General features: G+C 41.2%; 1 protein-coding gene across 1 annotated transcript in view; it reads right to left on the bottom strand.

Annotated features, from left to right (window-relative positions):
- Positions 1-20,678, bottom strand: part of LOC138721987 (probable acyl-CoA dehydrogenase 6) — a 91,315-nt gene that overhangs the window by 69,600 nt on the left and 1,037 nt on the right. Inside the window, exon 2 of the mRNA XM_069859642.1 lies at positions 3,329-3,449. Within this exon, the coding sequence (XP_069715743.1) occupies positions 3,329-3,449 (121 nt within the window). The remainder of the gene's footprint in view (positions 1-3,328; positions 3,450-20,678) is intronic.

Genomic DNA, 20,678 nt, shown 5'->3' with positions numbered 1-20,678 from the left:
TTTTTGTTGCCTACCCTAATATTTTCTGTCCTTAATTTTGGGACTGTCAGTACCTAAATAGCCCAGAAACTTCATAATTTGAGGAGAGAAACACAGCAAAAATAAATTAAGAATAATAAGTACATAGAGATGTTGGGATATTTTTCCCCTCTGACTAAATACTTCAAGCTGAACCAAGTGATTCTGTAAAACAAATTTCGCAGAGAGCAAAACTACACTTTTTATGCATAAATAATGATCACTTTTTCAGAATGTAGTTCACTAGTAGGAAGATTTTCCTAGTATAACCAAACAATACATACTTTTTTCCAAGGAAAATCAGCGTATGCACTATTTTAGTCATGCAAAGCATACCAGAACAGAAGAATGGTTCAAAGAGAGAAGTCCTTCTTTGGCAGAGGACTGGCCAGACACTGTAGAAAGTTAAATCTACTGATCATCTTAGGGATTCTCCAGTTATGGTTGTATGGCTGGGTCTTGCCAACAGTGTTTATATGAGCCCTCCAAACATCCTGAACTACAGTACTACAGCCAATATTCACTTCAGTTGTAAATAACTATGAAAAAATATTCACAAAAAACCTTGACAAGTCTATAGCCCACAGCTGCTTATGGTGGGAACTGATGGAGCTTTTGCAATACAAATAGTGCCTCAAAACAGTTCTCCACACAGAGAAAGTTTCCAATGATAAGGGTACATGTAAGGCATGTTCTTTTAAAAATCTGACTCCCATTAAGCAGCTCATTGTTCATAAAGGGAATGGTGTTTACACAGGAAAAAGTCCAGTTTCAACAGATCTGAGTTTCAACAGATGTTTCCTTCTATCTAAGCAAAACAAGTTTGTGACCCATTTCTGCCCCATCAGAAAGCTTCCAAATTATTTTAAAGGAAAAAAACTGAACTCTACAGAATGACTTTGGAAAACAAATTCAGAAAAACTTAAATTTCAAAACTGCAGCTGCAACTAAAGTGAATTAATTTGAATTAGTCTTCATTAAATGGAATGCTTAATGACTTGGCTTTGAAGGGATACAGCATGATAATATATTTTTGGTCTGTGCTGGAAAAAGAAAGTTGGGCAGGTTCTTACTCTCATGGTGCTGTGTTGCAATTCCTCTCCTCAAATCACTTTAACCTCTCTTCTCTGGACCTCCCCCAATATCCTTCCAAGACTCCTGGCTGCTCTTGGCTTCCTTAAATCTCTTAAGACCTCTCTTCCTCTGCACATAGCAGTTAAATAATAGAACTAGCTGAGAAGAGTATAATAGGCATCTTTTATTTTCAATTACTGCTACTAGTACACATTAATCATACAGCAGCACAGCATACTCGATTTGTATAAGTGTAGAAGATAAAGACTCTCAGGCTTGGCTGAAGTCCTGCTGTTGAAATTGTGCTGTTATACACTTGACTCACTTACCACCATGAGAAAGTTTGAGGACTTTCAGGATGCACCTAATGGTGTTATACCATTGCAAAGCAAAGCCTGATCTGATGACATTCTGTTGCACAACTGAATGCTGCAAAGGTAGCACCTTCCAGTGAGCTGGTCCATTTTCTGTAGCCAACAATACCTTGCTCCAGAAAATTAACTGAGAAGGACCATATACGTATTGCTGATCATTTTGTCCAGGTTTTGTATTGCTTTCGTAAAATGCAGCTGTAAAGGCCCAATAAATTAGATTAACAGCTAGATGCAAGTGTCAAAGCTAAGGCTAAAATATTCTTAATCATGAGTATGACAAATGAAGTCAGTGCATGCGGCCTTCTGTGCCCATCTTGGCCTCCACAAGTCCCTTCGCTAGATTTCCCTCCAGTTACTTCTTGTCCTAGCTCTTTTTTAAGCATTATACAAAGCTCCCACCTCCACAATGTTTTACACACAGCATGCTCGGCACTGAGGTTCCTTACGCTAGCTGAGGCCCCTGCATGTCCCAAGATGAACATAACAACAAAACGGGGCTACAATCTGGCAGCAATACAATATATCCTTACTACAACCACAATGAATATTACCAGTGTGAAGGAGACCCCACTGAGACACATTTCAAATCTGCCTATCAAACAATTATTGCAGAAGACAGAGATGTTCTTTTCCCCTCCACCAGTAATCCTATTTGTCCTTTAAGTAGATCTTAAATATAATCTCAATCTGTCAGCATTTTTGCAAAGAAATACTCAGATCTAATTGGATTTGCCAGACAATCACAGTTGAACAGTCCTGAGAGCTCTAAATGCTGAACAGCTAGAGAAAAAACCTTCCACACTGGAAGGTATAAGAATATGAACGTTCCTTTCAAGCGGAAAAATTTCTTCGGAAAATAAGTGGTAAAAGGACATAATTTGTTCCACAGTTCAAACCCTGTCCCTTAGCAACAGAATGATGTGGTGTGGCACAGCTAAGGTTGTGTGAGCTGCTCCATATAGATGATTATCTGCAGTTAACTGCTCAAATATTGTCACTTTGGGTTGTTCTGGAATGGAATTCACCATCATTGCTAAACATTTGCCTATACAAACTTGCTTTTGTTTTGAACTTTTTAACCTCAAGTAAGAAAATTGGTGGGGGGAGGGAACCCAGCAAATTCTGGCAGAAACACATAACACTAGCATATGAAAAGAAACCAAGTACACATTATACTACATACAAACAAAAAAAACCCCGAGGGGAATATGTATTTCAGCTGAAGAGCAGAAATACTTCCTATTCCTCTGGACTTCTTGACTTTTTTCCTCACCAGTGAAAATACCTACACATGAAACTTGTTCTGTTCTTGCTGTGCATATCATCAGTTTCTTGTTCTGTGCATGCTTCTGTGGGCTGGAATTGTGCATTTAAAGTCAGTCTAGGATATAATGGCTAAAACCCACACAAACCTCATCCCCTGAATGGTGAAACAGAATACATTACAATGATGTAGAGATTACAGGTTAAGGAAGTATAATAGGTCAAATCTTAAACACTTCAATGCCTTCAAATTGTGGTTTATTCAATGAACACTGAGATTATTCCATATGTGCCCAAATCCAGAAGAAAAGTCATTACATATGTATGTCACAAATGAAGTGATGTTCACTTCATTGCCTTTAAAATCAGTCCTGCATGTTTTTGACATTCGTATTTAGGAGAATATCAATGTGAGCTCTCAGCAACATTATGCTCTGTATTTGCACAGTCAGTACCCAGCACACCTGTGACTGAGGAATATAAGTAAACTTTGCATTGAATTCCAAACCAGATGTAAATCTGAGGGAAAAGTAATTTGAGGTAATCTAATGAGCCTATCATTGTTAACATCAATACTCACCAGTTTCACACTCTCCTACCTGTTGGTTTATCCACACCAAGAAATCCAGCCTGTCCCAGGGTTTTAAATACTTTATGTGCTGGGAACTGTCCTTCTTCTTCCCACGTGTCCACAAAGGGATTAATCTCCTTGTCAATGATCTAGATTTGAAAAACAAATTTTAAAAGTTATGAACACTGACATTCCTACAGAAACACCTTTGACTACTTTTGTCTAAAAACTTTAATTTAAAAGACAAAAAAAACATACAGGGAAAATTTTGAAGGCACATAATTTTTCTTAAGTTTTGTTTGATGTCCTTATTCTCCACCCACAACTATTACACAGATGCAATGAGGCAAATATAAATAATTATTTTAGCATTTACAACTACTACAACACGAAGTCATCAGCCTCTCCAAGACTTAGGAAAATGTCAGGCCTGCCTCACCATTTGTTACCTTTTTGGGGACAGTTTTTAGAAAGTGACAGGAAGGCAAGTCTGGAATATCCTCAGAAGGACCTTGCCAAAGAAGGCTCATGACGTGTTCACAATTACTACACACAGTACAAAAGACAGGCAAGTAGGTGAGACCTCATTTCCCTCCTCTTTGCCTGGAATGCTCTCAAGGGCATCAGTGCTATTTAGAGCACTTGAGTTGAGGCTGCGTTTAGACTTCTCTCAGACCTGACAAAGCGTGTACTGGAAAAATCTAGCCTCCTCCCAAATTTTATAACATTTCCAGTTCTAGTCCCTGGGCTTCTCTCAACTGAGCTATTGCTGCACACCTTCCAAAAGTCAATGCCCTAAGCTGCCTAGCTACTGCTCTTGCTCTATTCAGGCTGCTGTCTTCCTTTCCACATGTTGCAAGCAAAAAGCACATCTGGAGTATAGTCACTATGTTCAGTAACATTTCCAGGTTCCAGAGCACAAAGGTTGGACATCTCATCCAACTAAGTCCTAGATTTCCACAGCCATGGGAAGGGAGCAAAATGGGCAGTTTTGCACCCAACACCTAGGCTTGTCAGTAACTCCTGAACAGAGACGGCTCTAAGCCAAACAGCCCCGTGCCTTGGGGTACACCAGGTGTTCACGCATCTGCTGTCTTTTTCTTGCTCCCTGTGCCTACCAACCTGCCACAAGGCAGACAGGGTCCCATTTGCTCCCTAAAGGAGTCAGTTGTGTAGTGCCCACCTCTGCCTACCTCCATAAACCAAACCTGTGCTGCCAAATGCTCTGTGCACCTGGGTCAGGACGCACAAGGGGATCCAAGCACAAAACACAAAAGCCACCCTCATTCCCCCAAAACAATTTTACCAAAACAAACATTACTTTCCAATAGAAAGTTACTGTCTTTACTCCATAACCACAAGTTTGCTGCTATGCAGTTATACAAAAAGAGAATTTATTATCTGGTGTTTTCTCCACATTGAATAAACAAGTCCTGTGGTGCTAACTATTTCTTGAGCTGGAAATATACTCCTCTCTGTCCCAAACTGCTGTGGTCATGAGACCCTGCAGAGCCTTCTTCTGAGCTATCTATTTATTGCACATTCTTGGGAGAATTTCAGCCCATATATGGCTGCTTTCTGCTACCCAGTCGGCCACAGAAATAAGGACACTTCCTTATTAAATAAGGACACACTGCTGGTAACAGAAAAAAATCGCTTTGTCACTTCTTTCACCAAATTCTGAGAAACTTACATACTGAATGTTCAACTCATTCAGTAAGTCTCATCTTTCTTTCCCTCTTCCACTGAATAATTCTGGCTTCATGATGAATAGTAACAAAATACTCACCAGGACACTATCTAGGATAGCATGTATTTAACTTGTATATTGCCATATACTAGACGCTCAGATTCTAGGACACTGACCCTTAATGTTGAGTTACAGGTGGTGAAAAACCTTTTTGAGTGATTGTAGTACCATCTGGTTAATGCTTAGCAGAAAACACCAAGGGAAACACCTGAAAAAGATTACAAAGTACATACAGAAAGTTATCCCAGTCTTTTGATGGATCTTGGCAAAAGTACGAAGTGAGCGTACTAACAGAGTTTTGTGCTTGTTATGGCTGGTGCTGGGCCAAGTGTTTCACAGCCTGCATGCAAACCTACCTTTGAAGTTAAATGGAGTCAGAAGAATGACTAAGGTATGAGAGAAATTATTGTACACGATTTCTACAGGTTATAACCTGCTTGCTCCTATGCCTTTGAGTAAGACTCAAATTGTTTAACCAAGCCAAAATTTAGGTATTACCAAGTAAAGTTTGCCATGTTAAGCAAAACAAGATCTTCTTTGCATGATACAACAGAAAATTGCAAGAAAACACAAACAGCATGTGCCTCTAAATTCAAGAAAAAAAAATAATATCACAGTCCAGATATGGATATCTACAGCTGTTCCTTAGCCACTGGACCAGGCACTTTAAATTGCATTTTTGCAAAGAAATTAAATAGGTCCTGTCAAAAGCTTTCATGCTTTAGATACAAATTGTTTGCAAAAATTACATATGCTATTTACAATCATAAGTAAGACTCTAGACAAACTAACCTCCTTTCAGGCATGCAACCTCATTCTTTTAAACGTATCAATCCTCAAAATAAACCTTCAGAAAACTCACTTCCTCAGATAATTGCACACAGTCCATGGGGAGGAGGAGGCTGTGGGGCAATCAGAGGGCAGATGGCTTGAATGGGAGAGGGGATTTGGTACTGTCACAAACATAAGACATGTTGCTGGAGAACTGCAGTGCTGGTCAACTGGCTAATGCTTCAGTACTGATTACCGGATATTATCATCCCTTCATATACAAGTAAATTAAACCAGTGAGATTTTCAAGGGCCAAGTCAAAAAAACAAAAGCAATTGCAGAAGTTGTCCTTAAAACGCTGCTAAAGACAGGTTCATGTGGATGCAGGTCAAATAATGATGCATACCTAACCGTTTAATTTGCCCCTTCCCTTTGTTTTGGCCAATTCCCCACAACTGTGCCACCAAACATATCTTACTTGAATTAATTTAAATCTTGACTAATTAACTTTCAATTACTTTGAATTTTTTTGAATGCACACAGCTTTAAGAAGCAAACACTAAGAGATGAGGGCACAAATTATGCAGCACCTTAGGCTAAATCATAAGGTATACATGCACCATTTGATAAATACACAAAAGTGAGCTTTCAGAAGTAGGTGAGCAGATGGATTGATTAATTTTATACGTTTTATCGTAAGAAATGTGAAAATCATGGGTGAGAGTATTTAGACTTGCATCACTAGGATACTGACTGGAACAAGACCTAAAACTCCTCTCAGGACAACTATTTTAACATGGCATAGCAGAGATGCTATCTTTTTACCTGATCTAGCTAGCTAAATCTCAATGGCATTTGAGATGTAAAGACAATTTAGGAGCCATATCTCTTTCCCACCTGATGATCAAGCATCAGTAAACTACAACAGAATCTGTTATTTTCCTGACGCTGAGGGCGCAGTAAATCTCATGTATGGGACCAGTGTTTTTCTGAGGCTGCTTCTTCTAAACCATGAAGACGCAAACCTCTGGATGCAGCCTAGGTTTAGTCTACATCCCAGCACAGCTTGGTTTGGTCTCCAGGGAGCCTCTGAAAGAATGGCTTCAGGGATGGCATCAGCCATGAATTATTTAAAGAAAACACTGTGGAAATTTGCCCAGTCGGAAACTGACTGAGCCAACAAACTTACTTTGTGTTGAATGATGGTAAGAAAAATAAAAGTGTTATTCTTCTTGACAAAGTTTTGTGAAAATAGCACCTGCAACTTCCAATCCAGGAACGTTGAAATGTGGTGGCAGGATTGGGGGAGAGATAGAGAGAGAAATTCAGATTATTTTTGTTATAGATTACTCTAATTTTGCTTTTAAACAGAGAAATGAAAATATGTCCCCAAAACATTGCCAGATAGTTGCACATTTTGATTATTTTCCACAGGAATTAGTACACTATTTAAATGAGAAAAATCAAAAAACCCACACACATTTAGGGATTTTCCTTCACATGATGCTCAGCATTTTCTGCTGATATTGTACCAGCATCTACTCAGAAACACTAAAAATTGCCATCTAATTCTCATTGTATTCTAAATTAAATATCATATTTCTACAAAAGCAGAAACTGTCATCTAATTAATTCGGGTACTTAGAGTGTGTATATATCTCCTTTATATCAGTTAAAGGCCATACTGCTTCTACACACAAGACCTCTTATATGTATCCCATATTCTGCAGGGGCAGTATATTTCAGCACACAATTTGCAAAATGATGAACCTTGAAAAGAAAACAATAAACTAAATTCTTACAAAATGACATAAAATTTTACTAAAGCTTCCTGTTAGTTATACATAGATGAGATTAGACTTACTTTACTAGAAAAGCAAGAGAAAATGTCTGATGGAAAGGTATATTGTAGTAACAAGATTAAATAGTTTTAGTTGTGCCACCTAACTGTATCATACTATGTTATGAGAAGCATTTTTTCACCTTTAAATCAAGTTACATCAATTGCACTTAGCTCTATTAATATAACAACCAAAGATGATGCAATTAATGGAATCTTTAACATAACAAAAAATGGCAGATAAAAAAGCAACAAACTACTAATGACATTTCTTCAGCAGCTATATCCAGACATTAGCATAACACTGACTTGAAAGGAAAGAGGTAAGAGACCAGTTTACTTTGCCTTCCATAGCAGCAACAACTACAGAAAATGATGAACAGCTCATAAAACAACATTTCTCCTTGCAATTTTATTCCCAACCCCTGCCAGGAACTACTACATATCAACACAACTCAGCACTGTACGTAAGGCAGAGTTGAGGTAGCCAAACCCATGGGCAACCCATAGGCGCTACCAAACCTGGCCACCAAAACCCACTCTGTGGGTGCAAGGTAGCCAGGATCCCAGCGACCACTGCAACACAGCCTGCACAGGTCCTCTCAGACCACAAAATGAAGGTTTTCAGAAGGTTTTGCAGGACCTTTTTCTGTGGATTGTCTTTTTTGTGAGGTTTGGGGTTTCTTTGGTCAATGCTAATTGAAACAAGGTGGGTAGCCCCCACTCCTTTTATAAAAACACACACACTCTTCTTGGTTAGGACTCACCTAGGAGGTGAATGTAAAAATTGACTCACTACTATACAACGGGTCCTAAATACTGACAAAACACGTGTCCCCTTTTCATGATGAAGGCAAATATCCCTCTTGCCCACAAAGGGGGTGGCATTTGAGTACAATCTGTGCCTTTTATTCTGCATTCACACTTGGCTATCCAGCCAAACAGACCCAGGCAAATAACTGTCTATGAGAGTTGTCACTGAAGAAATTGCCCTATTGAGCATGGGATCTGGTACTGGGCCTCGATGATATGGATATTTCTGTTCTCTGAGTTGTCATTGGATAGTTGCTGGGAACAAGCCAAGAAAACATTTTCCACAATGATACATCATTGAACTGAAAAAGTTCAGTTTAAGCATAAATATCCATTTCATGACCCCATGAAAAACAGTTGGCAGAAAAAAAAACCCCGAAAAACTCTAAAAGCAGAAAAAGCAGAATATCCAAATAAATTAAAGAACAAAAATGAAGCAGTTTTGACCTAAGTTTTTTAAAACAACATGATTCATTTTACAAACCTCAAACCAACAAGTTCTAAAATTATAATATAAGCAGCAGATCCTTCTAAAGCCTCAATATTTTCAAGCCATCACCAAGATACTAAATAACGTGAGTGCAACACGTAGAATACGGAGGAAAGAGAAGGAAAAAAAACTCACAGTATTTAAGCATCCTCCCAGATTGAATCTTTACAGCTAGTAGCAATGAATTTAGAGAGTGTGTTTTAAACTTTCACATACAGGTTTGAAATAAAACAGCTTTGGTTTCTTTCTATACTTTTTATGACGACTAGAAACTTTTTTTTTTCAAAACACTTTGTTACTCTGCTTAGAATTTTCGATTTTGCTCCGCCCCATGAAAACATAAAATTAATAAGGAATTACCAAACACATCCATGTATTTTTAAAAAGCATTTACAGCATTTGAAGGAAAAAATGCCCATCAAATGTATTGTTGGTTTACACTCCATCTCTTTTTATTACATTTTCCCCATTATAATTGAGGACTAACAGGTCTAATCTAAAATGTGACTAACTTAGCCCTTATAAACAGGTTCATCAATATCACTACAAGCATATCCCATAAAGGAGAGATGCACAGACTGAAATTTATGGATCAAAGAGTAATAATCACATAGAAACCCTGGATAAAGAAATAATATTAAACAGTGGGAAGGGCTGCTCTTAGCAGCATCCTTCTGAACACTAAACAAACATTTCTAAGCAACAAATGAATGATTGTGGGATGACTTAAAAAGGGAAGGTAGGAAAGTTGCTCTCAAAACTTTGTCTCCATTCATGAACTTTGAAGAACATGCTGGGCACACATACGCCAGGCAGGATGGCTGTGAATGCCAGCCCCTTGAAAAGGTCCAGACTTGGGGAGATTCAAAAGATCATGCTCTGCTGTCTTTGCCCTTCAATTAATTTTAGTCTCCATAACTTTTATTGCATTTCATGTGCAGAACCCAACTACTCTGCATGACACCTGTGGGACAAGGTGTGACCAGCCCAGTGAGAAAAAACGCTGGATCAAAAGGATGCTTCAAACTAGCCAGAAGATAGCACTGAAGGGAAAAAAGAAAGCCAAGTCAAATACAAACACATTGGATTTTTTTTTAAGTTCCATACATGAAAACCTTAAATAGATGTTGAAAAGCAAAATAATGGTTCCACTTACCCTATTTAAATGCATCGCCAGACCCCTTGCCTTAGTGTCAGCACAAAGAGACAAGGTTAGGACCACACCGAAGTACCTGGCTAAGCATGGGCTCCATGGCAGGCACTTAAGCTCATCACCCTCTTTTTCTATGGATTGCATTGCTGAACTTTCATTTTACTTGTAAATGTAAAATACACATGACAGAAGAAAGAAAGATACACATCAACCACATCAGATGTATTACATATAGAATCATAGAAACATAAAATAACCAGGTTGGAAGAGACCCACTGGATCATCGAGTCGAACCATTCCTATCAAACACTAAACCATGCCCCTCAGCACCTTGTCCACCCGTGCCTTAAACACCTCCAGGGAAGGTGAATCAACCACCTCCCTGGGTAGCCTCTGCCAGTGCCCAATGACCGTTTCTGTGAAAATTTTTTTCCTAATGTCCAGACTAAATATCCCCTGGCAGAGCTTGAGGCCATTCCCTCTTGTGCTGTCCCCTGTCACTTGGGAGAAGGGGCCAGCACCCTCCTCTCTACAGCCTCCTTTCAGAGAGTTATAGAGAGCAATGAGGTCTCCCCTCAGCCTCCTCTTCTCCAGGCTAAACAACCCAAGCTCTCTCAGCCGCTCCTCGTAAGGCTTGTTCTCCAGCCCCTTCACCAGCTTTGTTGCTCTTCTCTGGACTCGCTCCAGAGCCTCAACATCCTTCTTGTGGTGAGGGGCCCAGAACTGAACACAGGATTCGAGGAGCAGTCTCACCAGTGCCAAGTACGGAGGGAGAATAACCTCCCTGGACCTGCTGGTCAAACCGTTTCTGATACAAGCCAAGATGCCATTGGCCTTCATGGCCACCTGGGCGCACCACTGGCTCATGTTCAGTCGACTGTCAACCAACACCCCCAGGTCTTTCTCCTCCAGGCAGCTTTCTAGACAGACTTCTCCTAGTCTGTAGCACTGCATAGGGTTGCTTGAGTGGGGGAACTCCTTCACATGGTGGAGGAGTTAAGGGAGGAGGTAAAGAGGCTGAGGACCATCAGGGAGTGTGAGAGGGACATAGACCAGTGGAGTAGTGCCCTCTCACTAACTCAGCAGCCTGCTGGAGCTGGTGTGTCCAAACACCATCCACCCGCAAACTGCAAGGTTGGGGTTACAAGAGATGGGGAATGGCAGCAAGTTCCTGCCAGACGAAAGAAACCTGCTCCCCTCACCCAGACACCAAAACCCCAGATCCCCCTGGTGAACAAGTACCAGATGCTGCAGGTGGAATCCAACCCTGAAGATGAGGATGATGGCTCCCACAGCCTAGAATCCTTCCCTAGGCCGCACCATCCTCAGAAAAGATAAAAACATCCTCCATTAAGAAGAAGAGGAGGGTGATTGTTGTAGGGGACTCCTTCCTAAAAGGAACGGAGGGACCCATTTGCAGACTGGACCTGCTCCACAGAGAGGTCTGCTGCTTACGGGGGGCATCCGTGAAGGAGGTAGCTAGAAAACTTCCTTCCCTGGTCCACGAGACAGACTACTATCCTCTGATAGTAGTCCAAACTGGTAATGGTGATTTAGTAAACAAAAAGACCAAAACCATCAAGAATGACTTCAGGGCCGTTGGGAAAATGATGGAGGGCTCTGGGGCTCAAATAGTATTCTGCTCCATCCCAAGGCTAAATAAAGAGGAGCTGGAAGTCAGGAAGAAGAATTCGATTAATGCCTGTCTCCGAGCCTGGTGTGAGCAGAAGGGCTTTGGCTTTTTTGATCATGGGTTGACTTACACACCCCCAGGCTTTGTTACTAAGGATGGGACACGTGTCTCCTAGGGGGGCTAAAGCCCTTGCTAAAAACCTAGCTAAACTCATAAATTGAGCTTTAAACTAGATGTGAAGGGGGAGGGGGTTAAGCCCAGGCTAGACAGGAACGAGCCTGGACATGGGGCAATGGTGATTCGGAGAGGGTGTGCTAGTGTGGACCACCAGTACATCACCACACAGAAAGTGGGGGAGAACACACCTGGGGGTGCTAAGGGAGATACGGGCACTCTGGAGCTAGCTACTCCAGTTACCAGGCAATTAGGAATGAATTCTGTTCCCTCTAAGAGGGCTGAAGGCTCAGCAGCTCAGCTGAAGTACATTTACACCAATGCACACAGCATGGGGAATAAGAAGGAAGAGCTGGAAGCTGTTGTAGGGCAAGGAGCCTATGATGAAAAGGAAATCCTAGCAGCTCAGGAGAAAGCCATCCCCATGTTCCGGAAAAAAAGCTGGCAGGGGAGAAAACCAGCTTGGTTGAATAGAGAGATCTTCAGTGATATCAAGAAGAAGAGAAACGTTTATGGGCTCTGGAAGAGGGGTCAGGCCTCTTGGGTGGACTACAGGAGGGAAGTGAGATCGTGTAGAGAAAAAATCAGAAGGGCTAAGGCTCAGCTAGAAATCAGATTGGCAAAGTCTGTGAAAGATAACAAAAAAATCCTTCTATAAATAGTTAAATAATAAAAGGAGGACTAGGGAGACCATAAAGTCCCTATTGGATGCAAAAGGAACAACAGTGACAGGGGATGAGGAAAAGGCTGAGGTACTTAATGCCTTCTTTGCCTCAGTCTTTAATTGTAAAGAAAGTTGTTCCCTCTGTGTACAAACCCAGGAGCTAGAGGAGCATAACGAGGCTCCCATGATCCAAGAGGAGGTGGTCAGAGCCTTGCTAGCCCAACTAGACACCCACAAGTCTATGGGGCCGGATGGGATTCACCCTAGGGTATTGAAGGAGCTGGCGGATGTGCTGGCCAAACCCCTTTCCATCATCTCCAACAGTCCTGGAAGACTGGGGAAGTCCCACTGGACTGGAGGCTGGCTGATGTTGTGCCCCTCTACAAGAAGGGTCACAGGGAGGACCCAGGAAACTACAGGCCTGTCAGTCTGACCTCAGTGCCAGGGAAAGTCATGGAACAGGTGATCTTGAGTGCTATCATGAAGCACATGCAAGAGAACTGGGTGATCAGGCCCAGTCAACATGGGTTCACAAAAGGCAGGTCTTGCCAAACTAACCTGATCGCCTTCTATGACAAAGTGACTCGGCTGCTGGATGAGGGAAAGGCCGTGGATGTGGTCTTCCTGGACTTCAGAAGCCTTTGACAGAGTTTCTCACAGCATTCTGCTTGAGAAACTGTCAGCCTCTGGCCTGGACAGGCGCACACTCTCCTGGGTGGAAAACCAGTTGGATGGCCGGGCCCAGAGAGTGGTGGTAAATGGTGTGAAATCCAGCTGGAGGCCAGTGACAAGTGGGGTTCCCCAGGGCTCAGTGCTGGGTCCAGCCCTGGTCAATGTCTTTATCAATGACCTGGATGAAGGCATTGAGTGCACCCTTAGCAAGTTTGCGGACGACACTAAGCTGGGTGGAAGTATTGATCTTCTGGAGGGTAGGGAGGCTCTGCAAAGGGGTCTGAACAGGCTGGACCGCTGGGCAGAGTCCAATGGCATGAGGTTTAACAAGGCCAAATGCCGGGTCCTGCACTTGGGGCACAACAACATATAACCCTTCCTGAATCTGTTCTGTGCATGTGTGCACGTTTAGATGCAAATATACACAGGTTTCAGGTTGTTTAGCTTTCCTGTTTTCCTTTTCTCAGTGAGTGGTATATAAACTTAAGACATTAAGAAATAAGGGAAAAAAAACATTCTAGCACTATAAAGCTGGTCCAAAGGGTCAGACAACATGTCATCACTAGTGCCTTGGGTATCTTTAAGATACAACTACTTCTTTGTTCATTAATGCAAAGCGAGGGTGAACAAGCTTGGCTAATGTTTGGGTTTCTCCACTGCCCATAGCTGTGGCCAGAGTCTAGCTTCCAGAGAAGCCTCCACTGGATTTAAAACCAATATTCAGTAGGCTCATAGAAGAGAAAACCCAGAAAAAATCCCGAGTTCTGGAAAATATATGTCTGAAATGGGAAGCCATATATTAAAAAATATTAATTATAGCACCACAATTCCATTTTGTGCCTTCAATTAAGCCGTGCCACAGGCAACAAAGGAACCATGCAGTCTGCTGCAGCACTGGGTACCAAAGACTGCAGTGATCAGTAACTACAGGAACAAACTGTTACTTGATTAAATTTTCCCTTTCTCAAAGGAAACAAAAAAATAGCAGAAGGAAAAACCCTATAATGTTAGAGTTGGCAGCGTATCGTAATATAATGAAACTTAACGTGTCCTCATTTATTTTAACAAAACCTGATTTTCAGAAAAAAGGCATGCACTTTATAAGCATCCTGCGATTTTGCCTGGTCTGTTCACTTGGCAGTAACTAGACATACTTCTGTTTAAATCATTGTGTTTCTGTCCTTTCACTACAACACAATTCCTCACAACATACATAATACATAAAGCAAGGCTGGTTATTGGTTCAGAAATTTCAATACTGCAAATCTTTTGGTCCCATAGATCTCACTACCTTTTTTACTTCAGGAGACAAAAACCCCAATCCCTGAATCAATCATAATCACAACTTCTCTGAGCAACCTATTCCTCACCACCCTCACAGTAAAAAATTTCTTCCTAATATCTAATCTAAATCTCCCCTATTTCAGCTTAAAACCATTACCCCTAGTGCTATCACTGCACTCCCTGAAAAAGAGCCTCTCTCCAGCTTTCCTGTAGACACCCTTTAAGTCCTGGAAAGCTGCTATAAAGTCTCACCAGAGACTTCTCTTCTCCAGGCTGAACAGCCTCAACTTTCTCAGCTTGTCTTCACAAGAGAGGTGCTCCAGCCCTCTGATCACCTTCGTGGTCCTCCCCTGGACTTGGTCCAATAGGTCTATGTCCTTCTTAAGTAGGAGGCTCCAGAACTGAATGCAGTATTCCAGGTGAGGTGTCACGAGGGCAGAGTAGAGAGAGAGAATCACTTCTCTCAACCTGCTAGTCATGCTTCTTTTGATGCAGCTCAGGTTACAGTTGGCCTTCTGGGCTGCAAGCACACATTGCTGGGTCATGCTAAAAAGGAAATATGTCCCTGCACACTCCCAATCGCAACCCCTTCAACTGCCCTATGGCAGAAAAAGGAGGATCCCAAAATTGCTTCCCAGCCTGGACTCCAAGAAGTGCAGCTACCATACTGAGACCTGTTCTCCAGAAGAGAAGGATACAAACCCATCTGCAAAGCCTCCTGATATCAGGCAATCAGTTCTGTGTTTAGCTCCACAGAATGTCTCACCTTCTCTCCTCTGAGCACAGGCAGAAGGTATTTTACTTAAGCTAGCTCCCTGATGGTAGTACCTACTGCATCACAGTGGGCAAACAATGTGCCATCATTTGTCAGCATTTCTCATTCAATACTCAACACCATGGGTTTTAAGCCATGTGAGACCCTAAGTTCTTTTTGAAGAAGAACCACATGTGCACATGGTGTCATTGTGGGGGAAAAAATAGCTCAAAGAAATCCCCTTTTCCACCTCCAATCAGCCATCTATTGACTGACACGATTCAGAATCATCCACAGCAACTAAAACTTCTGTTCATAAGAAGTATGATTCTTTGTATTTGGTAATGAAGGAACTTCTCCAAGTGCCCTGTGAGGCTGTCAACAGCACTAATTCCCAGAACATATGATTTCACAATTTTAATTTTACCACTAATCTTCCCTCCCACAACATGGGAATATCCCAGTCAGCTTGACCTTCAACTAAGGTGCGCAAGAACGAGCACAAACTACAGACTTTTACAATATAATCGGCAGAAAATGTGTGCCATGTCAGTTTAGGTGCTAATCTCAGAAAAGCATTTAGGAAGGCTGGGAGATCTGTCTACTTGTAACCCATAGTGAAAGCCATGCAGAACTGGGCAAGTGAAGGATTTCCCCACTCCTTCCTCGCCACCACAAAGCTTATACTTTCCAACACAGAGATGCTAAACTGCAGTACAGTGTAATGCTCACCAGAGCCTGAGATGTTCCAGTCTGAGTCCTGCTTTTGACTCTGGGTTACATCCCTGGAGGAATAAAATGACTTATCTCACTGTGGCATGCACCATTCCAGGTCATCTCTCCACTGTAAGGTACTGGGACATCATGGAATTACACAAGGGGATCCATCTTCAAAGTCATCTGCCTCTGGACTTTATCCGTCTTTGCTACTCACACGTTACTCCCCATCACAGGGCTCAGAGCTTAATGCAGTACCTAGGCAGAAGTACAACCTGAAAACTGGGTAACAGTTGGAGAGATTAGTTTTGTTAAGCAGTGTTGCATGCCCTTCATCTGGATTGATGGACTTCCTCCCTTAAAACATCTATCTCCATCAGCAGAGCTTCCAATGTTCATTAGCGCTTTTTCACAAATCAGGACCACAAGGTGTCCTGTCATACTTCTAGGATGTCACACCTGTATGTTCCCAGAGAAGTAATCCTGGACATGACATGGTTTACTGATGGCATCCAAGAGGCTCCTTTAGATAAACCAGAAAATACTCAGTCCTAGGAACTGGATCCTAGGATCCTAACTTTATTACTGTTCTCACCTTTTCTTTGTCTCACATCACTGAAAGAGGAAAAAGTATTCTCTAGGACTATTTTCACAGAATGGCTCTGTGCATTCTGAACTGTAGATGGGGACCCATGACAGACCCACAACTTATGCCAGTTTAAACATGTGTTGGCACTTAACCTACGCTCATCACTGTATCAGCCTACTACCTAGTATGTTTGGGATAACTTCATAGATAAAACCAGCTGACCACATTGAACATCTGCTACTCCATAATACTGAATTACTAGGTAAAGATTTAGCAGGTCATCTGAACCACAAGAAACTTACACAGGATCTGCTTATTGTATTACTCCAGCATCACATGGAACATTTTTATTCGGCATGCTCTAGCTCCTTCCACTTTCCTCTTCTTTTTTTTTTTTTTTCTTGTACATGCGGCTGGGAAAAAGCTGTGATTTTTCTCCTGGACTTTACCAGCTTTCCCAGCAAAGTTTGGTTTCTTCTCAAGAAGAAGAGAGGAATTTCTAATTTCCTTCTCTTCCTTTGAAAATGCAATCACAACACACACCATTGGTCTTATCCCCCTGTACAGTTGTAACAACAATACTTGCGACAGTTGGTCTGAGAGGACCTGCTCCTGGGAAACCCTCACAAAAGTGCTTGAAGAGCAATTCTGCTCCCAAACACTGCAGCACTTCTCCAACCCACCCTTCTCTGCACAGCAGGTTTGGGTGATGCTAACAGGGGGAAAAAAGGCTCCTGATGGCAGACGATATCCTGCCAGTTCTGCAGCTGTGCCAGAGGACACCAGCAGGCACAGTCAAGAGTGCAGCCGAGCACAGTCCATACTCCAACCTTTCTGTCCTTCAGCCTTCACTGAGTACAGTCTCCTCACGTGGCCTGGCATGCAGTGCAGGCAGGGAGCAGAACATCTATGACCAAAGAGCAACTTCAGTTCCAATCCTTCTCTTTAGGATCGCCATATCTCACAATTTCAGACACTTATAGAACTTTCAGGAACGCAGTATGCTGCCCGCACCGGTTTGCACAACATCAAGTTTATACAGCATATTTTGAAGGCTGCCAAATACAAAACGTCAGATTGCAGATATAATAGCATTTCTGGAAATACTTGAAATTACTAAGTTTGTCCTGACTTGTTCCTACAGAGAAACTAATGCTCCTATTTTTTAATGAGAAGTTAAAAACTAGTCATTGAAATCTAGTTGAGGGAATGCACAGCTCAGGTGGTACTACCAGTGCAATTGACCAGGGATCTTTGGTTCTTAAAGGACACTGAAAATACAACAATTGCTGTCTAGACGCACAAGCCTGACTGCATGGCAGCAAATAATTTCAAGAAGCACACCAAGTGCAGAAGTCTGAAAGTCTCTTTGTGAAATCTATCAGCATTCACCTATTAAATTTCATCTTCTAGGACTGGAGCTGGATGTAGGTTTTCATGCTCCTTCAGAGTCCAAACAGAGAGGGGACAAAAATCAAATCTCCCAGAAAGTCGAAGCCTAGAGCAAGATGAGCTGAAATGCAGACCAGCATTCAGTGCACCCTGACACCTCGCTGGGAAGTGTTGCGTTCATGTTGAGGTGCTCAGGGGCATGGTTTAGTGGTTGATAGGAATGGTTGCACTCGATCCTGTGGGTCTTTTCTGACCTAGTGATTCTGTGATTAGTAAGGGTACAGGAGCAGGAGGAGAGATTTAATTGCACATTTCCAAGCAAACGTGACCTAGAAAGATTTAAGGAAAGTTACATTTTCTAAACAGTCATGACAAAATCTATATAAGCCCCAGACATTTGCTCAGTCATAAACTGTTTATTAAGATATGATTTTAGCTGTCAGAAGTGTGTAACTCTATTGCTTAACCCAGTCATATTAGGCAATAGTTAGACCTGAACCACAGAAATATCCCTTAGGCCCAGTTCTCCTAATAGGAGGCTCTCATTGAGAAATCTGACTAGATACAGTGGCAATTCGTTCTAACATGAATATGGGACAGGAAAAAAACGCAGTGTTTGGGACTAGCAACTGCGATCTCAGATACATGCATTAGTTTGACACTAAGTGACAAACAAGAGCATTGCTCCTAGAATGATCTTTACTTCATTTTTAATGTACAAATGCTTCATTGTGTAGTAAGTGACATTTTTCTGATTATCAGAAAAAGCTTTTTACTGAGCTTTCTCTACTCTGCTGAAGCTTATTTTTTTCTCTCCACACTCCTAAACTAACTTAAAAGCAACCCTTGGCAGGGTACTAGTTAATGTATTTAATAGGTCCTCTTATAACACTGGTATATCCCAGCTGCCCCTTCCAATAACAACAAAAATCAATTATGAAAATTTCCTCTCTGTTTAATCACCACCAAAAAATCTTAGCTGTAGTAAAGGATATTGTTGTGTCTACCTAAACCAGCAAAAGAACCAGCCTCTAAATGTTAATATAATGTTTCTGTCAGGCACAAGATAGCAAAGGCTATTGCAAATACCCCAGAATTGGGGAATATGTTTTGCTTCCCATAGACAGAAGGGCACTCAGTGTAAAATCTGCAAGCCTTACTAATGTCATAAGTTTTAATGGCCTCCTTCCTGAAACTTTTACCTCATGTGCATGATAAATACGCTTTTTAAATTGCAGGTGCAGGTCATGTATTTTGCAGATTGAGCTGTGTCTTTCTTCCCTCCCAGTGTAGTGAGAAACTAACTTTTAAGTGATATGTTTGTAATACCAGCAACCATCTACTTCGCTGTTCTGTTACTAGTTTTTACAATTTGCTACAAAGACAAATAAACCAGCTCCTTCCAAGATGCTCCAGTGGCAACAGTGGCCACCCTTCAGTATTTTGCAGAAGGTCATAAAGAGCTATAATTTTTTTTAACAGAGAATTTACAATAATTTGACCAGAAATTTAAAGTGAATGTTAATATTTAACTCAGGTCCTGCATGCTCTGATATGGAGGGGCTTCAATTCTTATAAAAAATACATATTAATAAACATAAACTTATGGCATGCAAGCCAAGAGTGGCAAATAAGGTGGCAGTGTTCTTTGGTGGAGTCTCACTGTCATAGGGAAAATCCCCTTTAACCTACAGAGATGTAACACAGCTTAATAGGACCAAGGGACCATTGGATATAAAATGAAAACTCATTTATGTTACATGCAAATCCACCAAAATATATGCCAATACTTTTCAACTCTACTTCCCAAAACTTTTTGCCTCAAATGCCAGAGGAAAAGAAAAGTGAACAGCATGTATATATCCTATATATATGTATACTGTTAAGCATACGCACACACACGGAGTAGGTTAAATGTTTTTTCCTTCAAGCCAGTTATATTATAATTTCATTGCTGTAGCAAGCTGTAGGATACCACTGCACCGCACACATTGTTAAAAAGCTAAGGAAAAGTTACGTTTTCCACTTGCAAGAGGAAGGGTGGTGACCTATAAAGTTGTAAAGGAAACCACTCACAAGCTTATTTCAATACCCTTGCTAAAAACAGCCCCCTGGAATTATGAGTCTTTTCCTCATCCTGCTCAGAACAATTGGAAAATTACAGACTATTTAAAAGATATTAATTTAATAGATTAAAAAATAAAATTAATGAAGACAATAAAATAACAGTTCTCACTCATGGAACTGCACTGCTTATTTCTGTGATTTCTCTAGTAGTTGCATTTGGATCTAGTTGGAGGAAAGAATGCCCCAAACTACACTGCAGGTAAACCTAGAACATGTTACAGATCCTGAGCGGTCATTCTCTCCCAAGGACTTCACTTTTCAGTTTATCTGAAGTCATTGGGGACAGGTCTTACTTAAGTCAAAATTAACGTTGATTGCTAGAAGCTTTGAGGTGAACAACATCGCACTGGATTTGACCTAAAGTGGTCACTTCTTCCTTTTCTATATGAGCAGATAAAAACTAAAATAAATGCTATATAACCATTTGTAAAATAGAGGGCAATGCTAAAACTATGTTTATGTTCCTTAGTTTAATTTCTTTATGGGTGGAATTTGGAAAAGGTTAATTTTATCCATGAAAACATAGGGATTTCTTGAGTGATTTTTAAAAGTATC

This window comes from Phaenicophaeus curvirostris, chromosome 6, assembly GCF_032191515.1.
Source record: "Phaenicophaeus curvirostris isolate KB17595 chromosome 6, BPBGC_Pcur_1.0, whole genome shotgun sequence".
In the NCBI taxonomy this organism is placed as follows: Eukaryota; Metazoa; Chordata; class Aves; order Cuculiformes; family Cuculidae; genus Phaenicophaeus; species Phaenicophaeus curvirostris.
The sequence above is the reverse complement of the archived record's forward strand: the minus strand, read 5'-3'. Positions and strand labels throughout refer to the sequence as shown.